General features: G+C 44.8%; 1 protein-coding gene across 2 annotated transcripts in view; it reads right to left on the bottom strand.

The window, feature by feature from the left end:
• Positions 1 to 1,289: 1,289 nt before the first annotated feature.
• The window catches only part of ANAPC2 (anaphase promoting complex subunit 2), a 346,730-nt gene continuing 321,842 nt past the window's right edge, over positions 1,290 to 26,177 (bottom strand). For both annotated transcript variants that reach the window (XR_015295865.1, XM_086921245.1), the window contains exon 13: positions 1,290 to 2,246. Coding sequence is in view for 1 of the 2 variants with exons in the window: in XM_086921245.1 (XP_086777371.1) it covers positions 2,034 to 2,246 (213 nt within the window). In the remaining variant the exon portion in view is untranslated. The remainder of the gene's footprint in view (positions 2,247 to 26,177) is intronic.

Here is a 26,177-nt window from a genome sequence, read left to right as displayed (position 1 = left end):
TTCAGAAGAGTAAAACACCAAAATAATGCTTCTCATTGACTGCTCCTACAGTTTGGAACTCAAACGCACCAACCATCACAACAACTTCTTCCATGAAACCATCCAAACAGCCTGTAATTCCAGGTGTTTGAGACTGTTTCATAGGAATGAGTTCTTTGTGTGGCTGAAATTATCTTCTCTGTGTAGCCATCTCAAAGAACCACTGTTAATATTCCTGGCAAGAAGATCTATTTTTCTGTAGAAAGTAACTTCTCCTCAAACAAATGTTCCTCAAAATGAGGGAAAAGGCCACAGAAACACTGACTAACATAGTGAAGCAAATCATTTTGATGTGTAACTTGCTTTCTTAGGTGGACAGGCTCTGTGTGATTGGTAGCCGCTGTAATGCATTTCATGTGTTGATGGGTGTGGCTTAGTCCTGACTGTTCACATCATTATTGCCTTGCAGGGGCAAGTGTGTTTGTTGCATGTACTTGGATCCTTGTTGGAATACATGATTTAAATAAATTGCACTTAAAAAAAAGTGTGACTGACATTTGGAAAATAAATTAAAATAATTAAAAAGGAATAAAATTCTAAAACAAATTGATATTCACAGATGTTTACCTTTATCTTCCCGTGTGGAGTTAGTGTTATTCCTTTTTCTCTCTGTTGTTTTGTCAGTGCATAGCAGTAGCAGTGATTGGACATGTGTGGTGGTTTACTCACTCGAAAGTTTGGCTGAGGCCGATTTAAACCTGTTTTGTCAGTATTGTTACTACAGTAAATTTAGATGCAACTTTTGCGATAACAAATTGCCCTGCTTGTTTTAACCCCACCGTAAATATCCATACACTTAACTCATTTAGTGGTACTTATTATCCATTTTCTAGCCAATCCCCAATTTCCCTCCAACAGTTTCTAAAACTTTTTTTTTTATCTCCACACTCGAAGTGTTGACCTCCAAACGAAGAGATGGAAAAAGCAGAGAGGAGATCTCCAGCCATAGATTCATCAATAGCATTTGCAAGTATAGGAAGTACCACTATTGCAGTACAACTTCCTTAACTCAAAAATGCCTTTGAGAATAGGCCCTGGGGTGTGCAACAGACGTAAGATCCAGGAAAAAAATAATTGTAGACAGCCTGTATTATGCCACCTCATGAAACACAAAAAAGAAAGTGATTGTTGGTGGTTTGTAAGAGTTGTGCAAGTTCCTTAACAGAAGAATGAGTCAAATTTGAAAATCAATAATGCTGCTTTTACTAACAGACTAGTAGTTGTATGAACAAATTTGCTTAAATACAAACTCCTGGGTTAACCTTTTTTTATTTATAAAAATCTTTTTTTTTAACAAAACACAATTGTATCCACTGCTAAGGCATTTACATACACATCACTCGCAACAGACACAGAAAGATTTTGAGCCACAAAAAAAGGTCAGACGCAAAAAGGTCAACATGTATGTGTCATTCGCTACAAAAGTAATGACTCAAGTGTCAGCTGAAATGCTTGCAGGGCCAAAATACAACCAATGCCTTGTAATTAAATAGGAAAAATAAAAAAGTTATTCTATAAAACAAAATGGTAAAGGCCAATGCACAATAAATTAATATACACAGATATTTGCCAACAATAACTAGAGTAGTAGGTAGATGGACTTTCCTTGGGAGAGACAGACTGATCCAAGAACTTACTGTCAAGTGTCTAGCTCCACAGTCCGGATACTCTCAAAGTGTAGCAACAGTCTTTACAGATTCCGAAGTCCAGATCTCCACATCAAAATCTGGCAGAAACTTGTCTAGATCAGGGCTAAATGCCTACAATCAGATCAACAATAAATGCTGTACTGCCAAATACAATCCTTCACGAGATGTCTGTGACCAGTCTGTAAGCTAGCACATGAACAAGTTGCAGAGGACTTTGCCACTGTGAACACGTATTCTCAGCTGGAGCACTGTCGGTACTCAGCAAAAAGATTGATGCCCACATGCCATCTTTCACCTTGGACGGAATGTTTCATAAATCCTCAACTCTGGATTCAAAGTTTTACATTAGCTAGAATTCTTGGGGAGTCGATAGACACCGCCTGAATAGACAACTTGCTGTTCGTTCACTTTCTTTTGGAGGAATCCCTGTAGCTCCTGCATGTCTATTTCAGACACCACAGGACCCGTCATAACAAACATTTTCAGCATACTGTGAATCCGCTCCAGGGGCAGGCTCTCCAAATTCGTCAGCATAGCCTGAATATAGGTCCAAAAAAGCTAGAAGGAGAACAACAAACAGAACATTAAAGAACTGATTTGCCACCAAAGTACTAAGGTAGGGTATTAGTTTGGAGTTTGCAATGACAAGTGTGTTGCATCTGGCATGCAGTTATCACTTTTTTCTGCTAAGTTGAATACGGATCCTGGCTCTAGCATTCTTGTGATTTCACACGTGTAGATAATGGAGAAAACATAGCCAGCATAAACAGCACCTGGGTTGTGTAAATGATAAACATCGTATTCCTTACCTCTTGATATTTCTGGACTACTCAGCTGCCTTTGACAAAGTCGACCATCCCACCCTCATATGCACCATTGAGTCTTTAATGGGATTCACAGTCCATATCCTTCAATGGTTCTCCCCCCTACCTCTCCAACCGAAACCAGTTTGTTCACATGGGTTTCTCCAGGTAATAAAAATCCCTATCAGGTGTTGAGTCCCCGAGGGCTCCACATTATCCCTGTTCATCTTCAACCTCTGCAGGAAGCTCTACTCTCAGATAACAGTATGAATATTCAATAATGGCAACTATACAAAACTCTACTTGAAAGTCTTCTTTGCTTCAGACATATAATGCCTCAAACTTTTCTTGTACATCATGCAAGCCTGGATATCCATGGCCTAACTGAAGCTCAACCCAATCAAGACCGGTTGCTGTATTTTTGCCAAGAACAACAAATAGGTTACAGTACCAATCTTGCTCAATGACATGATCCTTGGCTACTTCGCAACAAAAAAAAACTCACCGAAAGACAAGTGAAGTGCATTTACATTATTATCACCCTCAAGGAACAAGTTTTGAAAAAATTCTAAATCTGGCTGATACCAGCTTGAAGGTGAGACTTGAGAACAGCGAGTCTGTAGAGAGCGCGTGTCACACAGGTTGACAAAGCAACTTCTGGACAAAACTGAGCCTTGGAGTTAACCTCTTAAGTGCTGCTGACGGCCAACGGTCGTCACGAGCGCTACCTCCCCAGTGCTGCGCACGACCATTGGACGTCCATTCAGCACTAGTTCCAATGGACAGCGCAGCACTGGGGAGGGATATTTGCGAAGCAGCTAAGGTGTTAAAGTACTTGCAAACAATTGTCCTACCTCATGTTTCTAAGTTAGGTATTGTAAAATGCGTTTTGCTCCCATGAAGAGTTGCCTGGAGGACTTAAAGTTTGTTTGACAGAAAGCAGCCTTTCAGAAGAGACTGTTATCAGACACTGTCAACCCACGTCTTTGTGTGGAAGGATGTGCTTATGAACACGGACAGGGAGAATTGGGTCAGTACGCCCTGATAGTTCTGACAAAATAACACTACAGGTATGGTGCTGCTGAACAAGCCGGAAGGTTGGCTGTTCCGCAAAAGCTCTCCTAGTGCCTGACTTAGAGTGTGGTTACTCAGTCAGAGACAGAGTATTTTACTCCGTCACTCTTATGAACTAGCGCACTATAAATTCACAGATGTCTGCTCAGGCAGTGAACATCTTGTACATTAGCAGGAAGCACCATCACTGAAGTTCCTGTCAATCAATGCATTGCTGCACTGCTCAGTCAACATGAAAGAGCTGTAGGGCACACCATCAATTTCTTTTTTTATTTCCAAAAACAAAATCCAAATCCCAAGAGGGATTTTCATTTTGAACATAAAGAAAGAAAATAAACCCTTCTCGCCATAGGATGTCATTGAAATGTTTTTACTTTCACTTATTGCCACGTTTTGAATTGCTGAAAGCCAAAAGCACCCACTCTTAATAGGGCGGATGGACAAAGGACCACACTTCTGACAGCCCTTAATATGACAGAGGAGGTGCATGTCCGTACCGGAAACAGAGTAGACTTTGTTGCTGACATACTGAAGTTCTACTCACATCGGAATAAGGCAGGCAGAAAGTTTAGTGGAGAGGGTGCTACGTCGCGAGCTCACAATCACAATGTTGAACAGCGCCCTGAGAACCAGTCAACGGGAACGGGAGCTACCACTTACTTTTAAATATATACTATTCTTGTCCGAAGCACTCAATGTCAATGCCCTTGTTCACCAGTCAAATTTGCTAAACTATTTCTGCCTATTAGGTCTAGATTATAGAACTGCAGCCACATTGAACATGAATGATTATGCCATGTCCATATGTCGATAAATGCCACAAAGCTTCATGCATGAGTGCAATGATGCTCAACTAGGGCAGAATGGAGCAAATGGAGACGTAAGCAGCTCAATGGTTCTAATCCCCATTCTATGTCCTTATTCGAGGGTACTAATACATTTCCACCTTAATTTCAAATGACTTATAATGGCCATCAAAAGTGGGCATTGCATTGGTCTTCTAGCTGCAGTCTTCCCCAGCCTTCCACAGTGCAACAGATTTAGCTCCTTAGTAGGTACACCGGTAGACAGCTCTAGGTTACTCTAGCTGGACTTGGGACTAAACACCGACAATTAGACAAAGTCTAAAACTTAACTGGTTCCACTGCCAAACAACATGTCTTATAACAAGCTGTTATCCTTTTTAAGAGCACTCGGCAGCCATTGCCAAATAATGCCGACGTGTTTTAATTGGTAATCCACTGCAATCAAAAAAATAAAAGAAAATGGGGAGCTTACTTCTTTTTTTAAACAAATTTTATTGGGGTCTTTTAGATCAGACATTGCATTTACAGTGTTATATTTGTACATAATAGGATGTCTCCAATATAGAATTTATGTATTTTCATACCTTGTCCCATTTGGTAGCAAATATCCCCCCCCCGCCCACACCCTACCATGCGTCAGTACAGTCATATTTGTCAGCAATGAGTGTTGGGTTGGTGTGCACAAAGATAGGGTACAAGATGACCGGTGATCAGCACTAACCTTTGTGATTGGATCTTTGTAAACAGCAGCGGGCGTCCGGAATATTTACTGGAGTGTGATACGCCTCAATGAGGGGCTAGTCTTGGTGATCTCGTAGGTGATGCTATGGGGATGTCAGACTCTGGGGTGGTGAAATTATCTACTAGTGCTTCCCAAGCTTGGGCTGCATCTAATGTGTTTATCAAAAAGGAAGGGAGAACGAGGCTAAGGCTAGTGTCTGCCTCTTGAATTTTACAGTAACATAATGTAACCCATGCTTCATGGGTCGTGAGAGACTAGCCTATCTGAAAAAATAGGGCAGGTCTAACCACTTAGTGTACCTGTTCGGAAAAAAAAAATCGTTTCTTTAGTCCCCTCACTCACCAGAGGTTGGCCTCAGGTGACATGCTTCATCATTGGGGCTTCCCAAGCAGCTGCTGCTTAGGCGTGCTGCGACTTGCGATGGATAGGTAGGAGCACTTTTTGTGAAACTATGTGTGGTGCAGTGTATGGTGGAGTGGTGTGAGTTAGTGATTTTCAAAAATACCTAACTAGTAAGCCTGCACATTTATTCCTGCTTCTAGTGGTATAGTAAAAAGGGGTTGGATGTAGGAATTGGATACCTATAATAAGGTCAAAAACCTAACGATCTCGTCGACATGTTTCAAGGTGTCCCCTACACCTTTTCATCAGGACAGCATTAGGACCCGCCTCATGTTTGCCACTCCGTTTGTGAACCTCTAATTTGGTTTACAAATAATTGTAAGGCACACTAATTATGTGTGCGACCAAGGTATGAATAGGTCAATCATGACGGAGGGAAGCTGAGCTAAAGGTATACAGGCCCCTTCACCCAGGCGGACCATGGGACATATTACTGCTTATAACTAAATACTACGGACTCATCCCTAAACCGTATGTATACAAGATGCACATAATTAGTGTGTCTTACAATTATTGTAAACCAAATTATGGGTAACACCAACTACTGTTTCTTACAGATATATCATTACCGAAGGTAATTAACTTGTGCATCTGAAAGAAACAGGTTAGTGTTAAGATTCCTTACCTTAGAATAGATACCCTAGCAATACCAACCCCGGTGGTGGGTCTGCGAACCAAGATCACACCAGGAAGTCCTGGCGAACGGAACGGCCAAAGAAGCCATCTCTTCGGACTTGGCTGTCCAGGCAGTAGTGCTTAGCGAACGTGTGCAGCGAAGCCCACGTAGCTGCCTGACAGATGTCCTGCAAGGGGACTCCCCAACCCAGGGCAGTAGTAGCCGCCGTGGCCCGAGTGGAATGGGCGCGCAGCCCCACAGGAGGCTCCTTTTTCGCCAAGGAATAACAGATCTTGATGCACAAAATGACCCACCGAGAGATGGTCCGCTTGTGCACCGCCCGCACGTTTTGGGTCCAGATGGTGGAGCCTCTCTTCCTCTTTCGAGGAATGGGGATGCGGAAAGAAGGTGGGCAAGGTGATGGACTGCCCGATGTGAAAGGCCGTAACCACCTTGGGCAGGAAAGAAGGACGAGTCCTCAGAACAACTTTGTCCGGAAGGACAGAGAGGAAAGGAGGTTTAGAAGACAGAGCCTGGCCAAACGCTCAAGAGCACTGTCTGCTTTGTCGCCGAAAAGGCAACGGCCATCGAGGACATGTCAAAGAGCGTGGACTGGACATCCCCCGAAAAATTGGCGGAGCTCAGCCAGGCGTGGCGACCGATCGCCACAATTGTGCTGCTTCTTCGACTTCTTTTTAGAGTGTCTCGACTTACCTGAATGCGAGGACTTGGAGCCCGATGAACGGTGCGGGCTCCGGCTCTGCGACTGGCCCCTCGACTTCCTCCTCGAGCAGCGCGGAGTCGACTGCCGGAGCTCGAGTAGCTTGCCCCGCCGAGCCTTCGACGTCAAGGCCCGGCAGTCTGGGCACGATTTGTCATCGTGGTCAGCCCCTAGGCAGTAGAGACACCGGCGGTGGGGGTCGGTCACCGACATCAGGCAGTGACAGGCGTCGCGCGGTTTGAATCCAGGCATCCCTACCGGCACCAGGAGTCAAATCGACTCAAAAAAGATAGCCAAAATAGGACAAAAAGTTAGTTAGAAAGTGACTAGGGTACTAGCTCTTCCCGGATCCGCGCTTGCTGGCGTGGAAAAAAGAACTGACGGCAGTGCGCGAGCGAGGCGTCTAAGTACTACGACGAATATCATCCCGGCGATCACGACGCAGACGACAGACGCGGAGCCGCAGAAGACGCCTACCGACGCGCAGGGGTACTGCTGACAAATAATTTCCGGATCCAGTCTGGCGCCTGGGGATATTCTAAGGTAATGAATCTAACACTAACCTGTTTCTTTCAGATGGCCTTTTCAATGTCAACAGCAAACACTGCAGTGCTTGTTAGATTATAGTCTCCGGCTTCTAGTTTGGCCAATTAGCCTCCGGATATTGATGGCTGTGCTACAACCATTATAAATCCTGGTTGATCTGGGTGAATCAATTTGGGCATGGGAGGCAAGAGTCTGGTCGCTAGTATCCTATTTAAAATCTTATAATCAATGTTTAACAACGAGTGCGGTTTATACGCTGTATGCCGGTTTCCCTGGTTTCGTGATGGGGACTATTAGTGCTTCTCTTGTGGTGTTTGGCAGATATCCAGAATTTTTGGCCACAGCGTATAAGTCTATTAGTCTGGGCATTAAATCCAAAGAGTAGGAAGCATGGAACTTTGCCGGAAATCCATCCATCCCTGAGGTCTTATTACGTTCCATGTTTTAAATGCCATTCCTGATCTCCTGTGGGGTGATACCACCCAACTCCGCCGCCGCCGCCTCCTCCTTGATGCACTGCAGGAGGTGCAGTGCATCAAGGTAGGTCTGTGATGCTGGAATGTCGTGTACTGCGACGCTTCTATATGAAGTCAAATAATATTCAGCGAAAAGGTCATTAATCCCCTCCTGGAAGTGTATTCTGTCCCCTCCCTTGACTTCAAGTTTAACTATGGATGAGCCACGTTTGGTGGGTTAGCCAACCAGGCCAGGAGAAATCCTGACTTGTCTCGCTCTGCATGCGTTTTGTCTGTGTATTCTTTAACCGATTCACTGCGGCGGCTCTTCCGCCGCAGAGCTAAGGGGGCGGGCGGCCGTGCGGCGGCCGCATGCTGGTGACGGAACCGCTTCGTCATCAGGCGCGGTTGGGCTGTGCTCATGACGGAGCGGTTCCTGCCCACTCAATAGAACGCGCCGCGCAGGCGCCGCGGCCGGGCCATGACGGAACCGCTCCATCATCAGCACAGCGCCACCGCAGCTGATGACGGAGCGGTTCCGTCATCAGCATAGAAAGGGTTAAAGTCAAAACACCAAAGCCATTACAGTCTCTATAGCCTCTAAGAGGTCAGACTCGAATTCTGGGTGCCCTGGTCTACTGATTTCCATGTCTCTAAAAATGTAAATTGATACTTGTATAGTGCACTACTCACCCGCAAGGGTCTCAAGGCGCTTGTACGAATACCGCTGTGGAACCCATCCTGGCTTTCCCTGTGAGGCGTCCACTCCTGGGCACCCCAAGGTGGAGGCCAGGCATCCTTAGCGTTGTGGGGGCCATTGTGGAGATTAAGCAAGCTATTGCCCAGAGTTGCAGAGTGGGACTCCATGATTGGAATAGGCACCGAGGCGAGAATTATCAGGTCCGAGGAATTTTGAGCCCAAGACCCGCCGAGGCGGGGAATTGAACCCTGGTCCCGGGCTAGACCTCTGCATCAGGGTCTGCCGCTCTAACCATTGAGCCACACTTCTCCTCTTAGATCTTGTTCCGCAGTTAGTACTTCTCCCAGTAAGGTATGTCTGATCCCTGTTGACTATGTTATGCACTGGGCAAATGGGACTGCCCTAAAGGCGTCCCATTCCACTTGGGGAGAGGAGGCTGTGTCAGCATGGTCATTAAAATACTGGAATACTCCGTCCGTTATTGTTTCCCGAAATAGCTGGTCCTCCAATGGTCTGATATTGAGCAGGCCAGAAATTCAACTAAATGTACTAAGTTATTGATGTCCGGAAGTGCAGAGTTGTGGACTTCAGGGAGACTAGAGAAGAAAGAATAATCTTACTCTTGTGGGTGTATCTGTCTCCAGGAGTCAATGAGCCCTGATTATCATGGTCAGTCAGCAAAAGCACGGGGCGTGCAGACAGTTTGAGAATCTCGCAGCGGAGGGTGTGATTTATCCATCTGAATATCCACTACATAGTTAAAATTGCCCCCTTCACCCATTATTGACAGGTGAATGGTGGTGCATAGTCTTGATATGCCTTCAAAAAAGGCATTGGGATCTGTTTTTGGAGCATATATATTTACTATTGCTATGTCTCGGGCTTCGAGTCGTCTCCATACCACCACGTTCTACCCTCTGGATCTATTAAACTGCCGGTGTGTTGGAAGGGCATCCCCGCCCGAATCCATATCAGGACCCCTCTTGCATAGGCTGAATATGTGGTGTAGTACGCCGAGCCCCTCCAAGGGCGCAGTAGCGCCAGCCCCTCCTTAGCAGTTATGTGCTTATTGTAAAAGTGTTATTTGAACACTCTTCAAGTAAGAAAATACTTTATAGCGCTTTGACATAGTATGCATTCCACATATATTCCAGGAGAGGCATTTATAGGTCAGGGGGGACAGCCATCATTGATTCATGGCAAGATTGAAGGTTCTCACGCCCATCTCTCAGTAACCCCTTGTGCAGTACAGATATATTATGCAAGCGAATACGACTCATGAATCCCCAACATGTTAACCAAAAACTATTATCCTAGCGCCCTCTCCCCAGGACAAGTAGGTAGTTACCACCCATCCAAACAGTTAACCCTTTCGATGCTCATGACGAGCTGTGCTTCTAAGACGAGCTGAGCTCGTCATGAAACTATAGTATTCATAAAAGTTCAGCACAGGAGGGGAAAAGTCACAGCAGCCAAGGTGTTAAAGAGTGAAGAACAAGTTACTTACCTTTGGCAACGATGCATCTGTAAGAGATATAGGCTTTTTGTAGATTCCTTACCTTAAGGACTGGATCTGGAGATTTTTCTTAGCAGGACCCCTGCACGTCGGTAGGTGGAATCGGTCAACTCCGCGTCCATCGTCGTTGTCACCGGGATGACGTTGCAGTGCCTATTTAGACTCCACCCCTGCGCAATGACGTTAGTTCTGATATGACTTTCAACACCAGAAGCGCAGAGCCATGAAAGACACTGACCACTGGTGTGCCACAACTAAGGCCCTGAAAAACAGTCCTTGTCCCTAGAAGTCAGTTTGCGGGGAGGATAGGCGGGGCTGGTAAGGAATCTACAACTAACCTATGTCTCTTACAGATACATTGTTACCGTAGGTAAGTAACTTGTTTATCTGAGACAGTTCGTTGTAGATTCCTTACCTTAGAATAGATGCCCCAGCAATACCATCCCCGGAGGACAGTCTGCGTACCAAGTTTAAACCAGAAAGTCCTGGAGGACTGAACGGGCAAAATAGCCGTCCCTTCGGACTTGGCTGTCCAGGCAGTACGGTCCAGTGAATGTGTATGCCCACGCTGCCGCCAGGCAGAAATCAAGGAATGGGACTCCACATGTCAATGCAGTGGTTGCTGCCATAGCTCTAGTCGAATGAGCATATAGCCCCAATGGAGGATCCTCTTTGGCTAAAGCGTAACAGATTTTTATGCCAAGGACAACCAATCAAGAGATGGTACATTTTTGAACAACCCAGCCTTTCTTGGCACCTACCTAGCCAATGAAGGGTTGATCATCCACCCGGAAATCTTTAGTGTGGTCAAGGTAGAAGGACAGAGCACGTTTAGGGTCCAGACGGTGGAGTCTCTCCTCCTCCCTGGAAGGGTGCGGAGGTGGGAAAAAGGTGGGCAAAGTGGTGGATTGTCCTACATGAATTGGTGTAACCACTTTAGGAAGGAATGAAGGCCTTGTCCTAAGCACCACTTTGTTCGGATGCACAGAGAAGAAAGGGGGCTTGGAAGATAGAGCCTGAAGCTCACTCACCCTGAGAGCAGAGGTGTTGGCAACAAGGAAAGCAGCCTTCAGAGTGAGGAGCCTGAGAGGACAGTTGTGAGGAGGCTTGAAGGGAGCACATATAAGATAAGTTATAAAAAGATGTAAGCCCCTCTGGGGAATTATGAAAGAAGATGGAGGAAAGATGAGTAATGCCCTTAATGAGGAATATGCTACTTACCAGTATGCATCTGTTCTTGGCATAGAGGGCTGCAGATGGTACATTTATGAATAGATCGCCATCTGGTGTTGGGCTCGGATGATTGCACTTGCTTTTCTCTTGGAGAAGTCTTTTGTCGTCACGAGACTGGTGACTCCTCCTTTGGGCGCTAGTGCGCATGGGCATGGGCTCCATCCTTAGATTGTTTTGCAATAGTAGGGTTAGATGGAGTAGTATGATAGAATACAGATAGAAATGCCCATGTAAGTGTATCTAAATAAGATAGTGTTGGAACAGACACAGGTTTCCGGGGAAGCTGAGAGGGCATGTACCACTCTGCAGCCCTCTATGCCAAGAACAGATGCATACTGGTAAGTAGCATATTCCGTTCCAGGCATATGGGCTGCAGGTGGTACATTTATGAATAGACTATACAGCAGTTATCTCCCTAGCGGTGGTCACCAGTGTCTGTTGCAACAGTCTGAAATAAAGTTTTTAGTACAGCTTGTCCCACTCTAGCCTGTTGTGCTGCCTGCACATCTACACAAAGAATGCCATAGATGCTCCTAGTTTACGTGTAGAGTGAGCTCTAGGAGGAACAGTTAATGTCATTTTTGCTTTTAAGTAGCATATTTGTATACATTTTACAATCCACCTGGCAATGCCTGCTTTAGAGATAGGATTGCCCTTATGTGTAGGAGAAAACGCTACAAATAGTTGTTTTGTCTTTCTGAAAGTTTGTGTTCTTTCTATGTAGTACAATATCGCCCTTTTGACATCTAATGTATGTAGGGTCCTTTCTGCTACCGTCTGTGGTTTTGGAAAGAAGACTGGTAGTTCCACTGGCTGATTGATGTGGAATGCTGAAATTACTTTAGGCAAGAATTTTGGGTTTGTTCTAAGAACCACTTTATTTTGGTGTAACTGCAAGAATGGTTCTTGTATTGTAAATGCTTGCAATTCACTTACTCTTCTGAGTGAAGTAATAGCTATAAGAAAGGCCACCTTCCATGTGAGGAATTGTATTTCACACCTATGCATAGGTTCGAAAGGTGGTCCCATTAGTCTGGTAAGTACTATGTTGAGATTCCAGACTGGGGAAGGCGGTAGTCTTGGTGGAATGACTCTTTTGAGGCCTTCCATGAAAGCTTTTATTGCTGGTACTTAAAACAGGGAAAGATGTTGTCTGTTTTGCAGGTACGCTGCAATAGCTGCAAGATGTACTCTAATAGAGGTGTAAGCAAGGTTACATTGCTGCAAGTGTAGTAAATAGCAAATAATCTCTTTAGTGGATGCGTTTAGAGGGTTGATGTTGTTACTGTTACAGTATACAGCAAACCTTTTCCACTTGGCTGCATAGCATGCTCTGGTGGTAGGACGTCTTGCTTGCTTAATGATTTCCATACAGTTTGGAGGTAAATCTAAGTATCCGAATTCTATGACCTCAGGAGCCAGATCGCTAGGTTCAATTGTTTGGGATCTGGGTGCATTATTTCTCCATGGTTCTGTGTAAGGTGCATGAGTAATAATCTTAACTTTTGACGTGGCACCTGTGAGAGTTGCAGTAGCGTGGTGAACCACGGCTGTCTTGCCCATGTGGGTGCTACTAGTATCATTGTCATTGAATGTTGTTGCAGTTTCCGAACCACTAATGGAATTAGTGGGAGAGGGGGAAAAAGCGTAAGCAAATTTGTTGGACCAATTTATCCATATCGCATTGCCCTGGGACAGGTGGTGTGGGTACCTGGACGCGAAGTTTTGGCATTTTGCGTTTTGATGAGTGGCAAAGAGATCTATCTCTGGTTGTCCCCATCTTTTGAAGAATGGCTGCAGTATTTGGTTGTGCAGTTCCCATTCGTGTATTTGTTCTGACTCTCTGCTTAGGATGTCTGCTATCCGATTTTGAACTCCTGGTAGGTGTTCGGCTAACAGATAGATCCTTTGAGGAATGGCCCATCTCCAAATGTCCTGTGCTACTCTGAATAGTTGGAGAGAGTATGTCCCCCCCTATTTTTGAATATAATACATTGCAGTCATGTTGTCTGTTCTGATCAGGACTGCTTTGTTGAGGATTTGCTTTTGAAAAGCTTTTAATGCAAAGAAACACTGCTAGTAGTTCCAGAGAATTGATGTGCAGTCTTTTTTGCTGTACACTCCATTTTCCCTGCACTGTATATTTGTCCACATGCGCTCCCCATCCGGTGAGCGATGCATCCGCTGTTCGTATCACTTGTGGAATCGATTCTAGGAACGACCGCCCCTTGGAAATGTTTGTTGTGTTCCACCACTTCAGAGAGCGATGTGTGCGGTCGTCTACCAACACCAGATCTGTAATCTGACCTTGATCCTGATTCCACTGTGTTGCTAGACATTCTTGCAGTGGACGCATTTGTAGTCTGGCATATGGTATTAACAGTATGCAGGAGGACATCATCCCTAACAGCTGAATGAACATTCGAGCTGTTAGTGAGTGTTGTGGTTGAAATCTTTGGATCAATGTGATCATTGTTTGGATCCTGATTGGATTGGGGTATACTTTGGCTCTTTCTGTGTCTATAGTAGCCCCTAGATATTGTTGAACTTTGTTTGGTTGTAGGTGGGATTTTTTGTAGTTCACCGTAAACCCTAGCTGGTGCAGCAATTGAATGTTCTTTTGTGTGTTTTGAAGACATTCTTCCTGTGACTTGGCTTTTATTAGCCAATCGTCCAAGTAAGGGAAGACATGTATTTGTTGTCTTCTTAGGTGAGCTGCAACTACTGCTAGGCATTTTGTGAACACCCTTGGTGCTGTTGTGACTCCAAACGGAAGGACTTTGAACTGATAATGTTGTCCTTCTACTACAAACCTGAGGTATTTTCTGTGGGCTTTGTGAATTGGGATGTGAAAGTAAGCGTCTTTTAGATCCAGTGTAGAAAGAAAGTCCCCTTTCTTCAGTAAAGGAAGTACTTGTTGGAGCGTGACCATGTGGAAATGTTCCGAATTTATGTATGCATTGAGAGGTCTAAGGTCTAAAATTGGTCTTAGAGACCCGTCTTTTTTGGGGATTAGGAAGTATAGAGAGTATACTCCTGTCCCTTGCTGATTTTTGGAACCTTCTCTACAGCATGCTTTTGTAGCAGTGACAGTACTTCCTGTTTTAACAATGTTAGGTGATCTTGACCCATTGGACGCTGTCTGGGGGGGATGTTGGTGGGGTTGCTGTGAGTTCTAGGCAATAACCATGTTGGATAATTTGTCTCACCCACTTGTCTGACGTGATGTTTTCCCAGACAGGTAGGAACTGTGATAGACGTCCCCCGACCGGTGTTATATGGTCTGGGGGGAGTTGTATTAAGTCGCTGTTTTGGGGTTAGGGAGTTGCGGTTGTTATTATTTCCGCGACCTCTACCCTTGTTGTTGTTACCTCTGTAACTGCCTCTTGAATTACCTCTGGGTGATGTTGGTGTAAAAGAGGTAGATTGCTGGCTTGTGCCTGTATTCTTTGACCCGCCTCTATAGGTGGACCTACGATAGGCAGAGATTGCACACCTCGTGTAGGTCCTTGTGTGGGAACTTAGCACCACACGTTGGACATCTCTTAAATGGAGTCCTTTCCATGGACTCCGGGCTGGACTGCGTCGAGAAAGGCCTCCCGGTCTCGTCGACGTAGAAGAAAATGTTTATTGTTGGAGTCGAAAGGCGTCGGAATGGAAATGAAATCGCGTTCGATCACAATACCGTCGAATTGGAAAGGGAATACGCTCCGAAATATCACTTTTTCTCGAAGTCGATCCGGAGCGCTTCGATCCTCATCCGAACCCGATGGCGGAAAAAAACAATCTAAGGATGGAGCCGATGCCCATGCGCACTAGCACCCAAAGGAGGAGTCACCAGTCTCGTGACGACAAAAGACTTCTCCAAGAGAAAAACAAGTGCAATCATCCGAGCCCAACACCAGATGGCGATCTATTCATAAATGTACCATCTGCAGCCCATATGCCTCGAACATATATTTATGGGACTTGAATAAGGAGGGCTGATCTGGCAGCCGAAGAAAAGCAGAGATAGCCACAAGATAGCCTTCAATAGTGCCCTGAGCAGAACCCTGCTGGGCCAAAGAAAGTATGTACAAGAGGACCTCTGAAAGAGGGGCAGAAAGCGGATCCACAGCCTTTGCTGTGCACCATGCCACAAACTTGTTCCATCTACAGGCGTATACTGATTTAGTGGAGGGATGCATGGCTGCCAAGATGACATCACAGACCTCAGGAGGAAGGGTAAAAGCTGTCAGCTGTCTTTGCTCAATCTCCACGCAAGGAGGTGGAGTGAAGAACCGTCCGCTGCTGCTACGACAGAAGATCCTCCAGAAGGGGCAGTCCGATCGGAGGATTGATGGCCATGCTCAGGAGCTCAGGGTACCAGACTTTTCGTGCCCAGTCCGGAGCCACAAGAATAATTTGTGCCCAGTAGTGCTTGATCTTCTTGAGCACTCAGGGAAGAAGTGGTACAGACAGAAAGGCGTACATGAGGCCGCAGTTCCACCTGAGCAGAAAAGTATCGCTGGACGAGTGTCGCATTATAAACTCCAATACACAGTACTGATGACATTGCGTGTTCTCTTTGGTCGCGAACAGATCTAACCAAGGCTCTTCCCACCACTGAAAGAGACCGTACACCACCTTAGAGTGAAGACGCCATTCGTAATCGACCAAACACAGACGGCTCAGTTCATCCGCCCTGGCGTTCAGAGAACCTGACAGGTGTTGAACCACCAGTGCCAGGTGTTGAACCAACAGGGTTTTGAGAGATTGCAGAGCCAGGCCCAAAGGTCTGGGTGTAGCCCGAGAATCTTTAAAGTGCTCCAGCGCAAAGTCTGCTTTGTCACCAAAAACACGACAGTCATCAAAGGGCATGTCCATCAAAGTTGACTGTCCTCAACCAGGCACAGAGCCTAAAGACTACCAACGTGGCAATCATTCTGCCCAGTGAGTTGGTGGTATCCAGTCCACATCTTATTGAGAATTTGTCTGCATTTCTCCCATCTGCCACTGCCTGGGAGAGAACGGCCCAGGCCTTCTCCGGGCACTGAGGCAGCACCTGAGCAACCGTATACCAGATGGTATAAGGGTATCGGCCCAAGAGGCACGCGGTATTCACAGAACGCAGTGTCAAGCTGGAGAAAGAAAACATGTGCTTCCCAAGATGGTCTAGCTTCTTGTATTCCCTATCTGGAGGAGCAGAATGGAATGCGCCCTTTAAAGAAGGGGCTAGGACTACCAAGCTCTTAGGGGAAGGGTGTTGGGTGAGGAACACTGGGTCGCCCATGGTGGGAGCGGGCAATGGTCCTTTCCACAGGAGCCCCTGTGCTGGGCTTGGACCAGATGTCCAAGAGGACGTCTGTGAGGGCTTCATTAAAGGGCATTAGGGGTTCAGAAGTGGATGCCGCAGGCTGAAGCACCTCCATTAGATGGTTAGCCTTGACTGCCACTGAAGGGAGCTCAAGGCACAAGACCTCGGCCGGCCTTCGCAACACCACAGCATAGGACGCTCCCTCCTCCATAGTCACGGTAGGGGGAGAAAGCATGCCAAGGTCTGGGGAAGTGTCCAGACCGGAACTCTGAGCAGTGCTACTCACGCCATCGGGTTTGGTAATGCCCCCCCCCCTGAAAATGAGGGACTTGATATTCAAAGAGTTGAGGACTGTGAATAGAGCTGTGAAATTAATCCACTTCATAAATATCCCTTGAGCAGTAATAATGCCAGGTATGTAAGAAACTGTGGTTCTAGGCTTAAATATCTCCAATGCGATCCATATGTCCCATCCTGCACTTCATTTCATCTTTTTGTCAGCTCTGTATATATTATATTTTGCTGTACTGTGCAGTGAACTTGTTTGAGCCTTTTTCCTCCACCAAAGTGGGAAGCATGCCTACCGTTTCGCCATGTTTCAATATTTTAGCCTCTCTAAACCCATGGAGTGAATAAGAGTATGTAAAACAATGTTTGAATACTTGAGGGGTAGAGTACCAATGTGTAGGCCTCTCCTAGTTCTCCAGAGGTTGAAGGTTGCTTTAAAGGTGTAAGGATGGTTAGAAGTAATGGCAGCTCCCCTATACGGCCATATAGGTGTTCCTTCTCCCTGCTTTTTTCTCTCCTATCAGGTATACAAGTATGAGGCTCTGCAACTTCAGATTATGAGTGACAGTAGAAAAAAGCATATCCAAACTGTGCATGACAGCCGGGGGGGATTATTTATCCTCTCCAAATAAGACATGCACAGTTTGTGTGTGACTTTTCTCCAATCGGTGTGAGAGTATGAAGCGGTTTCAGGCTCTCGACTGACAATGTAAAAACACCCACAAACTGCATATCTTGGCTGGCGAGGAAGACTCGATGCTGCCATGCACATTTTGTACATTTAGACAGCTTAGGAAGTGCTCTGTTTGACAGGAGGTGGGCTTTACTGCAGCCTTTCCAACACCCTAAAGGAGCACTGCCTCTTGGGGCTCTAATCTATTGCAAGTCCGGTGTCACAATTACAGTGTGATTGACAGCCCAGGGTCAAATGAGACCCATGCTTCAAATCACACTGCCCATGATAATCAATGGGCTCAGCTTCAGCAGACGAGGAGAACCAGCAAAGAAGCACGGTCCGGCAGCCGAGGCGAAGTAAAATAAAAAACAAATGTCAAATGCTGTGTGGGTTGAGATACTGGATGAGTGACCGAGAGCGGCAGAAAGGGAGTGACACAGTGTGAGTAAGAGAGTGTATAAGAGTGAGACTGAGTTAGGAGTGACTGACAGCCTGAGTGACTAAGAGCAAATGGTTTAGTCACAATGACAGAGAAAATGACAGACTGACTGCGAGTAAATGAGTGAAGATGACAGAGTAGGAGTGAACGGCAGACAGACTAAGCATGACAGCGCGAAAGTGACCGAATCAGAATGACAGAGTGACAGTGACTGAAAGAATGGCAGAGATAGAGTAAAAGTGACTGAGAGAAAGTGATGAGAGATAGTGAAAGATACTAGAGTGAGAATGACAGCAACATAGTGACAGAATGCCAGTAGCAAGGAGTATAGGATAATCTAAGGTGTGCCATCAGCTGACGAGGGTTGAAAACACCAAAGGAACTCATGGGTTGATGGGTCTAGAGAGTAGAGGGTGTTAGCAGGCTGAGAAGTGAGTGAAGCTGAGAGAGTCTGATACATGAAGCACAGGCTCACTCCAAAATACCAAGAGTTAAGGGATATGCAGAAACTAGGAGATAAAAGGTTGTAGAGCACAGGCTGAGGGGGGCCATAAAGCACAGGGAGATTGAGGGACACAAGGAACATACAAAACTGCCTCTCAAGTTAATGAAGAGTACAGGAGCGTGTACAGAAGTGGGGTGAGGAGGAGATTTCGCTGGTATGAAAGCCACAAATGAGCCTGTGGAGGCTGAATGATATATGGGAGGGAGTTAAGCAATGTGGGCCTTAGGAGGAAAGGGCCTTAGGGGTCTGAGAGCAAGAGTTGGTAAGCCTAAGAGGATATGTGAAAATATGTGCAGTACAATGCACTATTTGATCCCATCTCTTCAAAATGTTCTTTGTGGGAGAATCATTCGCCCCCCTTTGATCCTCCTTTAGCCAGTCTAGCTCACCTACTTTGCATGCCCGCTCTTTAAAATTTGTGGGAAATTCCCATGCCTCACCAATTTCCAAGATCATGAGCTGCTACTGGTCAGATGTCTCCCCATGCATGTCCTCCTCCTTCCCATCAACACTCCCCCACCACCCTAATCTGAAAGCATTAAATGGCAAGTGTTTGTATCTGGTTTAGACACTTTCAGTGGAGTAGGAAGTGCAGAGACCTTAAATACAACTTCATAACCCGTCTACTGTTCTGATCAAGAAGTTAAAACCCAAGAACAGACAATGACTGTTTGGGAAGCTGTCCTTCCTTGACCCATTCTACACGATGGACATTACATGATGCCTACCACCTCATAAAAAAACAGAGTAGCTGTTTTTTGCTGACTCACCTTGTAACTTATCAACGCTACAAGAAAGATGTATTTTGTAATGATTTAAGAGGTTCGTAAACAACTTTGTATTTGAGCCTCCAAGATGACTTGGGTGCAACTGTCACCATTTCTAAATACAATTTACAAATGAAGAAGCTTTGAGTGTTCAGTGAAAGGAGTGGACATGAAAAGAAATAGTTTGCTGTTTCTTCTGAAATAGAAGGAAATGCGCTACAGGGGTAAGGTAAAGGCCTGCTGCTGTACACTTAAAGACAGCGGGGGTACAGAGCTGGCATGCTAAAAACCTGACAAACCTTTTCCTATAGCTGCAGGCTCAGCTGTTCGAAGTGGAGTTATGCAGACCTTTGAGTAGAAAAGTGTGCAGAGACTATTGTACGTGCCCAGTCTGACCCTAGATTGGTGAACAGATCAGGGAGCTCTTCCCTCACATTTTTCCATGTCTCCAGGGAAAGAGACTGACGTTTGTGACTGCACTCCTCACAGGTGAGGGGAGGCAAGAAGCCATCAAGCGAACCGCTCTTGAAGATGCTGATCGCCTCAGCCTCTTCCCATACATTCTCTTCAGTGGATCTAGAATGACTTCATGTGTGAGCTGAGCCCAAGAGTGCAGCAGAACCTCGTAACTCTCCAGTGCATTTGACCATGTTGAAGCGCTGACCGTCATTACCTCACTACAGCTATGCTGATGCCTCTCCAAGTTTACTCATCCTTTGGTGGTGTAAGCTTGTGACACCACCCACAACTGCATTATTGCAACTACAAGTCAGATAACTTCACTTCAATAAGAGTACAGTAGCACTTGGAACTAGGCTGTCGCCGCTGCAAGATCTAACTCTCCACAGCACTCAGGAAAGGATTGTGCTACCTTTGAGAGCGAACTAAACTACACTCAACTGTGCCATGGAGCTGCAGACATTTCACTGCATGGCAAACACAGACACTCTCTCGACACTGGTATTTGTCCTGCGTTGATTGCCACTTTAAAAAAAATGTGTTTTATAAACAGCGGATGCCACCCTGTACTCCCACTCCCACTCCCATTCCCATTCCTAACCTGCTAACAAGAATTTCCCCACTGCATCGCTATTAAATATGGTGCTGCACTGCCGGCGGCGAAATGTCCATTGGCAGGAACAACGAAGGCGTTGCCTACATAACGTGCCTTTTGCCCTTACCAAAAGACTGAGACTATTCTCCTAAAACATAAAAAGGGGCTGTACTTATGCCACTACAAACAAAGCAGCGGTACGTAGGTAAGACCCCTTCACTTTTTAAAAAAAAATATTTTTATTGAAATTTTTCCCCCTTTTTCCCCCCCTGAGATGAGGACAGGGCACAGTAACATTCATTACAATACAAAATCATGAATAAGTATGGGAATTATACAGAACGTTATGGTCATAAAATAATATCGATTCATACATGGTTTTCTCAAAACAAATCATATAATCCAAATATACACAGACTTCTATATACTAGATTCTCAATTTCATACCCCCCCCTGGTGATCACTAATCGGGTCCTTGTTTCCAGTGGACGAGAGGCTCCCATATTGCTAAGCCTAGTTTCTTGCCATTTCTCCCCCTCCTCGCATAGATAGCTGATTCTAGCTTTTGAATAGATAATATCTTCCCCAACCATTGATGATAAGTTGGAGGGTTAGGGTCCAGCCATGCCGAGGCGACTAATAGTCTGAGGATGGCCAATGCTACGAATAGAAACTTTTCATTACCCACATATGTCTCAGGATTGACTCCTAATAGCATGACAGCTGGGCTTAGTTCTATTGTTGTTGATAATACATTCTGTAGAAATTGCTCAATATCCCGTTTTATACTATTCAGATGTGGGCAGAGTGAGAAAATATGTATTAGGTCCGCCCCCAGACTCCCACATCTGAAGCAGGTGGTTCCCGTAGTACCCCCCCATTGAACAATTTTTCCAGGCGTGTAGTAGAGATGGAATAGAGTCTTATAATGTTGAGCCTGTAATGAAGATGAACACAACAGTTTTCTTCCCATCTCTAATGAATCTGAAAAAATATCCCTACTTATATCCAAATCTACAGACCACCTGTTTATCCATTTCTCCATATCATCTTTCTTTAACACTGTCATCTCACAGTAGAACCTCTTTATAGTACAATCCGAGCCTGTTTCTATAATATCCATCAATATATTTCTATCAAACCCCAAGGGTCCTCCTTTCCTGTTTATTAGACAACTCCTTATTTGAAGATATTTAAAAAAGTGTTTTGTGTCTAGGGTATATCGATCCTGTAGCTCAACAAATTGTAAAATACCTTGGGGGCCCAGAATATCTCCAATCTTTCTTATCCCCCGCGACTCCCAATCTTGGAATACAGCTCCCGAAAAAACCATACTCGGGAGTGAGGGGTTATTTTTGAGTCTAGTGTAAAAATTATATTTCCCAAATCCGATCTTTTTTGATATTCCCTTCCAGACATTATGGGCAGCCATTAGAATCTTGAACCGTGTTCGTTTATAATAACTTTCCTCCGTAAATCTTAAAAATATATTTTCCGCGTTTTTACCTAAAACCAAACCATAAATTGCAAGTGATCCTGCTTTGTCCCAGTCATCTATATCAGCTCCCCCTACCAGTCCCAACATGTTTTGGAATGCGGCGGCCCAATAATACACTTTTAGGTCTGGTAAGGACCAGCCACCACGTTCCCGTGGTAGAGACATATATCTCAGTGCTCTGCGTGTTTTTCCCTTAGCCCATACAAAGCGGTTGATCATTTGTTCACATATTTTGAACCACTTGTTTTCGAATAAGAGTGGGATGGCCCTAAATATATACAAAAATTTTGGCAATATCATCATTTTAATAATATTGACCCGGCCCACTAGTGATAAGTGTAGATTTTCGTACCGATCCAAATCCTTCTTTGTTTTGCTTATTATTGGGACGATGTTATTTTCCACCAAGTTATTTAAATCAGCTGTTATTTTTATTCCAAGGTAAGTCCCTGCCTGTACCACACGGTTGTCGTCACACGGAGTCACAGAGTTTTTAATTATCTGAGTCTTGGAGGCATTTAGGGCATACCCGGATGCCCGTCCAAATCTGCGGGCCTCTTCTTCTATGTACACAGTTGCCTCTGTGGGGTTTGGTGTTATCACCGCCACATCATCAGCATAAGCCAAGATCTTACATGGTCCCAGTAATGTCGGCAATGGAGTTATCTCTGGACAGAGCTCTAGTTTGCGGATCAGTGGATCCATATACATGGCAAAGAGTAATGGGGAGCATGGGCACCCCTGCCGTGTACCCCTTTTAATAGAAAATTGGCCAGTAGTCCCCCCGTAGACTCTTAAGGCCACGACCGGTTCTTTATATAGGGTTTGCAGTGCTTTTATAAACCCACCCCTAAGGCCAACTCTAGCCAAAGTGCACCACAAATAGTCCCAGGAGACCCGATCAAACGCTTTTTCAGCGTCCAACAGCATAACTGCCATCGGGTCCCCTGTGACTTCAGCGGCATCCAATAATGTTATTACTTTCCTAGTATGATGGGTTGTTCCTCTACCAGGAATGAAGCCATGTTGGGTGTAATAGACTAGTGAGTTAATTACTTCTGCGAATCTCATTGCCAATATTTTAGAATATATTTTAGTATCGTTATTCATTAATGTGATGGGGCAATAAGACCCAGGCTCCTCCTCCGGCTTACCCTTTTTAAGGATCAGGACGATGTCTGCACCCCCCCATGACTTTGGTATAGACTGCCCAAGCTGTGCAGATTGAAACACTCTAGTTAACTCTTGAGCAAGTACCCCCCAGAAAGTTTTATAAAATTCTAGAGGTATCTGGTCGGGGCCGGCAGCCTTACCTGAGGGGAGTTTACCCATGGCTTCCTTAACCTCTTCCATTTCTAACTGAATTTCTAATCTATCTGCATCTTCATCTGATACCCTCTCATTTGGTATATTCTCCAAATAATCACTAATCTCTTCACTACTACAGGGGTATTGGTGATCATAAAGGGTCTGGTAAAATTTCCTGAATACTTCCCTAATTTCTTCGGGACCAGTTTGTATATTGCCATTTTCATCTCTAATTTGCCTGACCGTGCCTGCTGCCGCTATCTGCCTAGTACGCATGGCCAGTACATGCCCAACTTTTTCATTGTATTCATAACATCTCTCCCTACGAATTGTATAGTGTACTGCCGCTTTTTTTGCCAGATCCCCTTCCGCCTCGCTTTTGACTTTTAGTAAATCTATCAGATATTGTTCAGCTGGGTCCCCTCTGATAAGACAATTATCGACTTGTTCTTCTGCTTCTGAGACGGCTCTCTCTAACTCACTTTGTAGTATCCCTTCCAATTTGCGTTTATGAAAACTGTAACTGCATGTTTCTCCACGGACGCCTGCCTTTAAAGCATCCCATATAACTCCCTCCGATGCCGTTCCTTTATTATAGTAAAAAAAATCAGTGATCCATTTCGACATATGTAATACATAATCCTCTTCTAAAAGAAGTCTTCTTTCAAAAGTCCATACCCGATTAGGTCTTTTTCCTCCTAACTTTAGTTCCAAAATTAATGGGTTGTGATCACTTAAAATTCTTGGCAATCTATCAATATTGACCCTTGACATTAGATTACTAGAAATTAAAAAGTAATCGAGCCTAACACAAACTTGGTGTGGTGCAGAATAGTAAGTATATCCTTTCTGTTGTGGTCTAGTAATACCCCAAACATCATTCAAATTGTTACTACGCAGGAGGTCAACAAGTGCCTTATGAACTCTTTTCTTACGGCCTTTATAACTTCTATTTTGACCAGTTCCTAACCCATCAGCCCCGTTGATATTGAGATCTCCTCCTATAATAATCTGTGGAGGCCAAGCAGCTAACTCAGAATCTATAAACTGTAACACCTCCGGGTCGTCCTGTGTAGATCCATAAATTGACACCATCGTCGTCCAGACCCCATCTATCTCGATCTCTACCATGGCCCACCTTCCCCATTTGTCCTCTAATTTTTTCCCTATTATCAAGTTTTTACTCCTTGACAAAATAGCAACTCCTCTATTTTTAGCACCTTGTTTAGAACTAACTATGAGTTGATATCCCATCTGATTCAGACAAAACTCTTGGGTACTCATTATATGCGTTTCTTGCAGAAAAATAAAGTCCACATTCATCTGACGTAATCGAGCTCCTATCTTATACCTCTTTTGGACATCGTTTAAACCGCACACATTCCATGTTACAAACCTAAGTGTCATTACTAATTTTCACAAAACCTTTGACTGCCTGATCACTTGACATTATAACAAAATTTATCTTCAATTCAACTAATACATTCAATACATGGAACTTAAATTTGGTACTCCCTTCCTTGACATCCTGCCACTGAAGCACTTTTTCCATCACATGCCCATCCTTACCTCTACAAATTACAATACCCTTGTGCCCTGTCCCTAAATTCTCCCTCCCCCACCCCAGACGTCCCACCCTCGTGGTCCCTCCCCCCCTACAGGCAAATAGGTCCATAAGACCTATGTCTGGCTGACGTTTGCCACTTGGTTGTCTCACCCTCCCCTCCCTGATTTTCCCTTAACTATATACATTGTTCAGAATGCTCACTGGCATAGAAACAAACCCAGTCATTTTTTTTTTTCCCCCATGGTTCATAGTTTTTAGCAGTAGTTTCAAGATTTTACACTTTTAAAAGGCATATCACCAATTTGGGCAGCAGAAAAAACGAATTCTTGAAAATAAATATATTGCAGAAAATAATATGTATAAGGGAGTTAGTAGTTAACTACACTACCATACACCACTATGCAGCCACCCTTCAATTAAAAGTTTATAATAGAAACGAGGAAAAAGGGAGTTTAGCGATCAGACTGCTCCTAAAGCCTCGTTTTTCTTTTCATTCTTGTTACTTAGCAGAGTATGTTGCTTTTTACTTTTTACGAGGTATATTTTGGACAGGTCCAGCTTGTATGTCTTGGACCTCCAAAGATCCACGTGAAGGCTTTTGACGCCCCCTATTCTCTCTCAGGTAGGTAAGATATTCTTGCGCCATGATTTCAGAATGAAAAACTCTGAAGCTACCCTCCAAGCCGACTTTCAAACGTGCCGGAAATAAAAGATAAGCCTCATAGCCTATATTATGGAATGGGGTAATGAGCTGTCTCATCCGCCACCTTCTTTCCACGGTGGCGTGGCAGAAATCGGGGCGGGCAAAAAACTCAATTCCCTTATAAGAACGTTTAGCCTGTGGTTTTGCCTTATTGATTAATTCTTCGCGCAGGAGAAAGTTACCAACATAAAGCAATATTGCCCGGGGCTTGCCCTGCAGATCCTTTCGTGTCAGCGGAAATCGGTGCGCTCTTTGAATCTCATGTTCCCAATCCCATGAGACCAACTCAGGGAATGCGCCTTTCAACAAATCAATGACAAATGCTCTAACATCCCCCGCCTCTTTCCCCTCTTCAATTCCAATTAATCTGATATTATTTCGCCTTTGTCTGTTTTCAAAGTCCTCTAGCTTCCAGAGCATATCAGCAGTTGTCTTATCTTTATCATCACCAGCATCTTTCATCTTAACGAAATCGTCTTCCAGTTTGCTTGTTCTGACCTCAAGCTCGGATACTCTCCCGACCATATCCTCGTACATTTTGTTGACCTTCTGCAGAGAGGATTGTATCTTTCTATTTGCATGCCTGGCCCTCCTGCTTGATCTGTGACTCTCAGCGCGTGCCTCAGTTTGGATTTGTTTTAGGGTTGAAAACAAAAGTTCAAAATTGGCGGCGCCCCTTCCAGAGTCCCCCTCAGCTCCATGAGAGGTAAACTCCTGAGCCCTTATTTCCGTGTTCACAGATACTCCAGTCTGAGCTATTCCATGCTCTGCGGT

This window comes from Lissotriton vulgaris, chromosome 5 (genome assembly GCF_964263255.1).
Source record: "Lissotriton vulgaris chromosome 5, aLisVul1.2, whole genome shotgun sequence".
Taxonomy (NCBI): Eukaryota; Metazoa; Chordata; class Amphibia; order Caudata; family Salamandridae; genus Lissotriton; species Lissotriton vulgaris.
The sequence above is the reverse complement of the archived record's forward strand: the minus strand, read 5'-3'. Positions and strand labels throughout refer to the sequence as shown.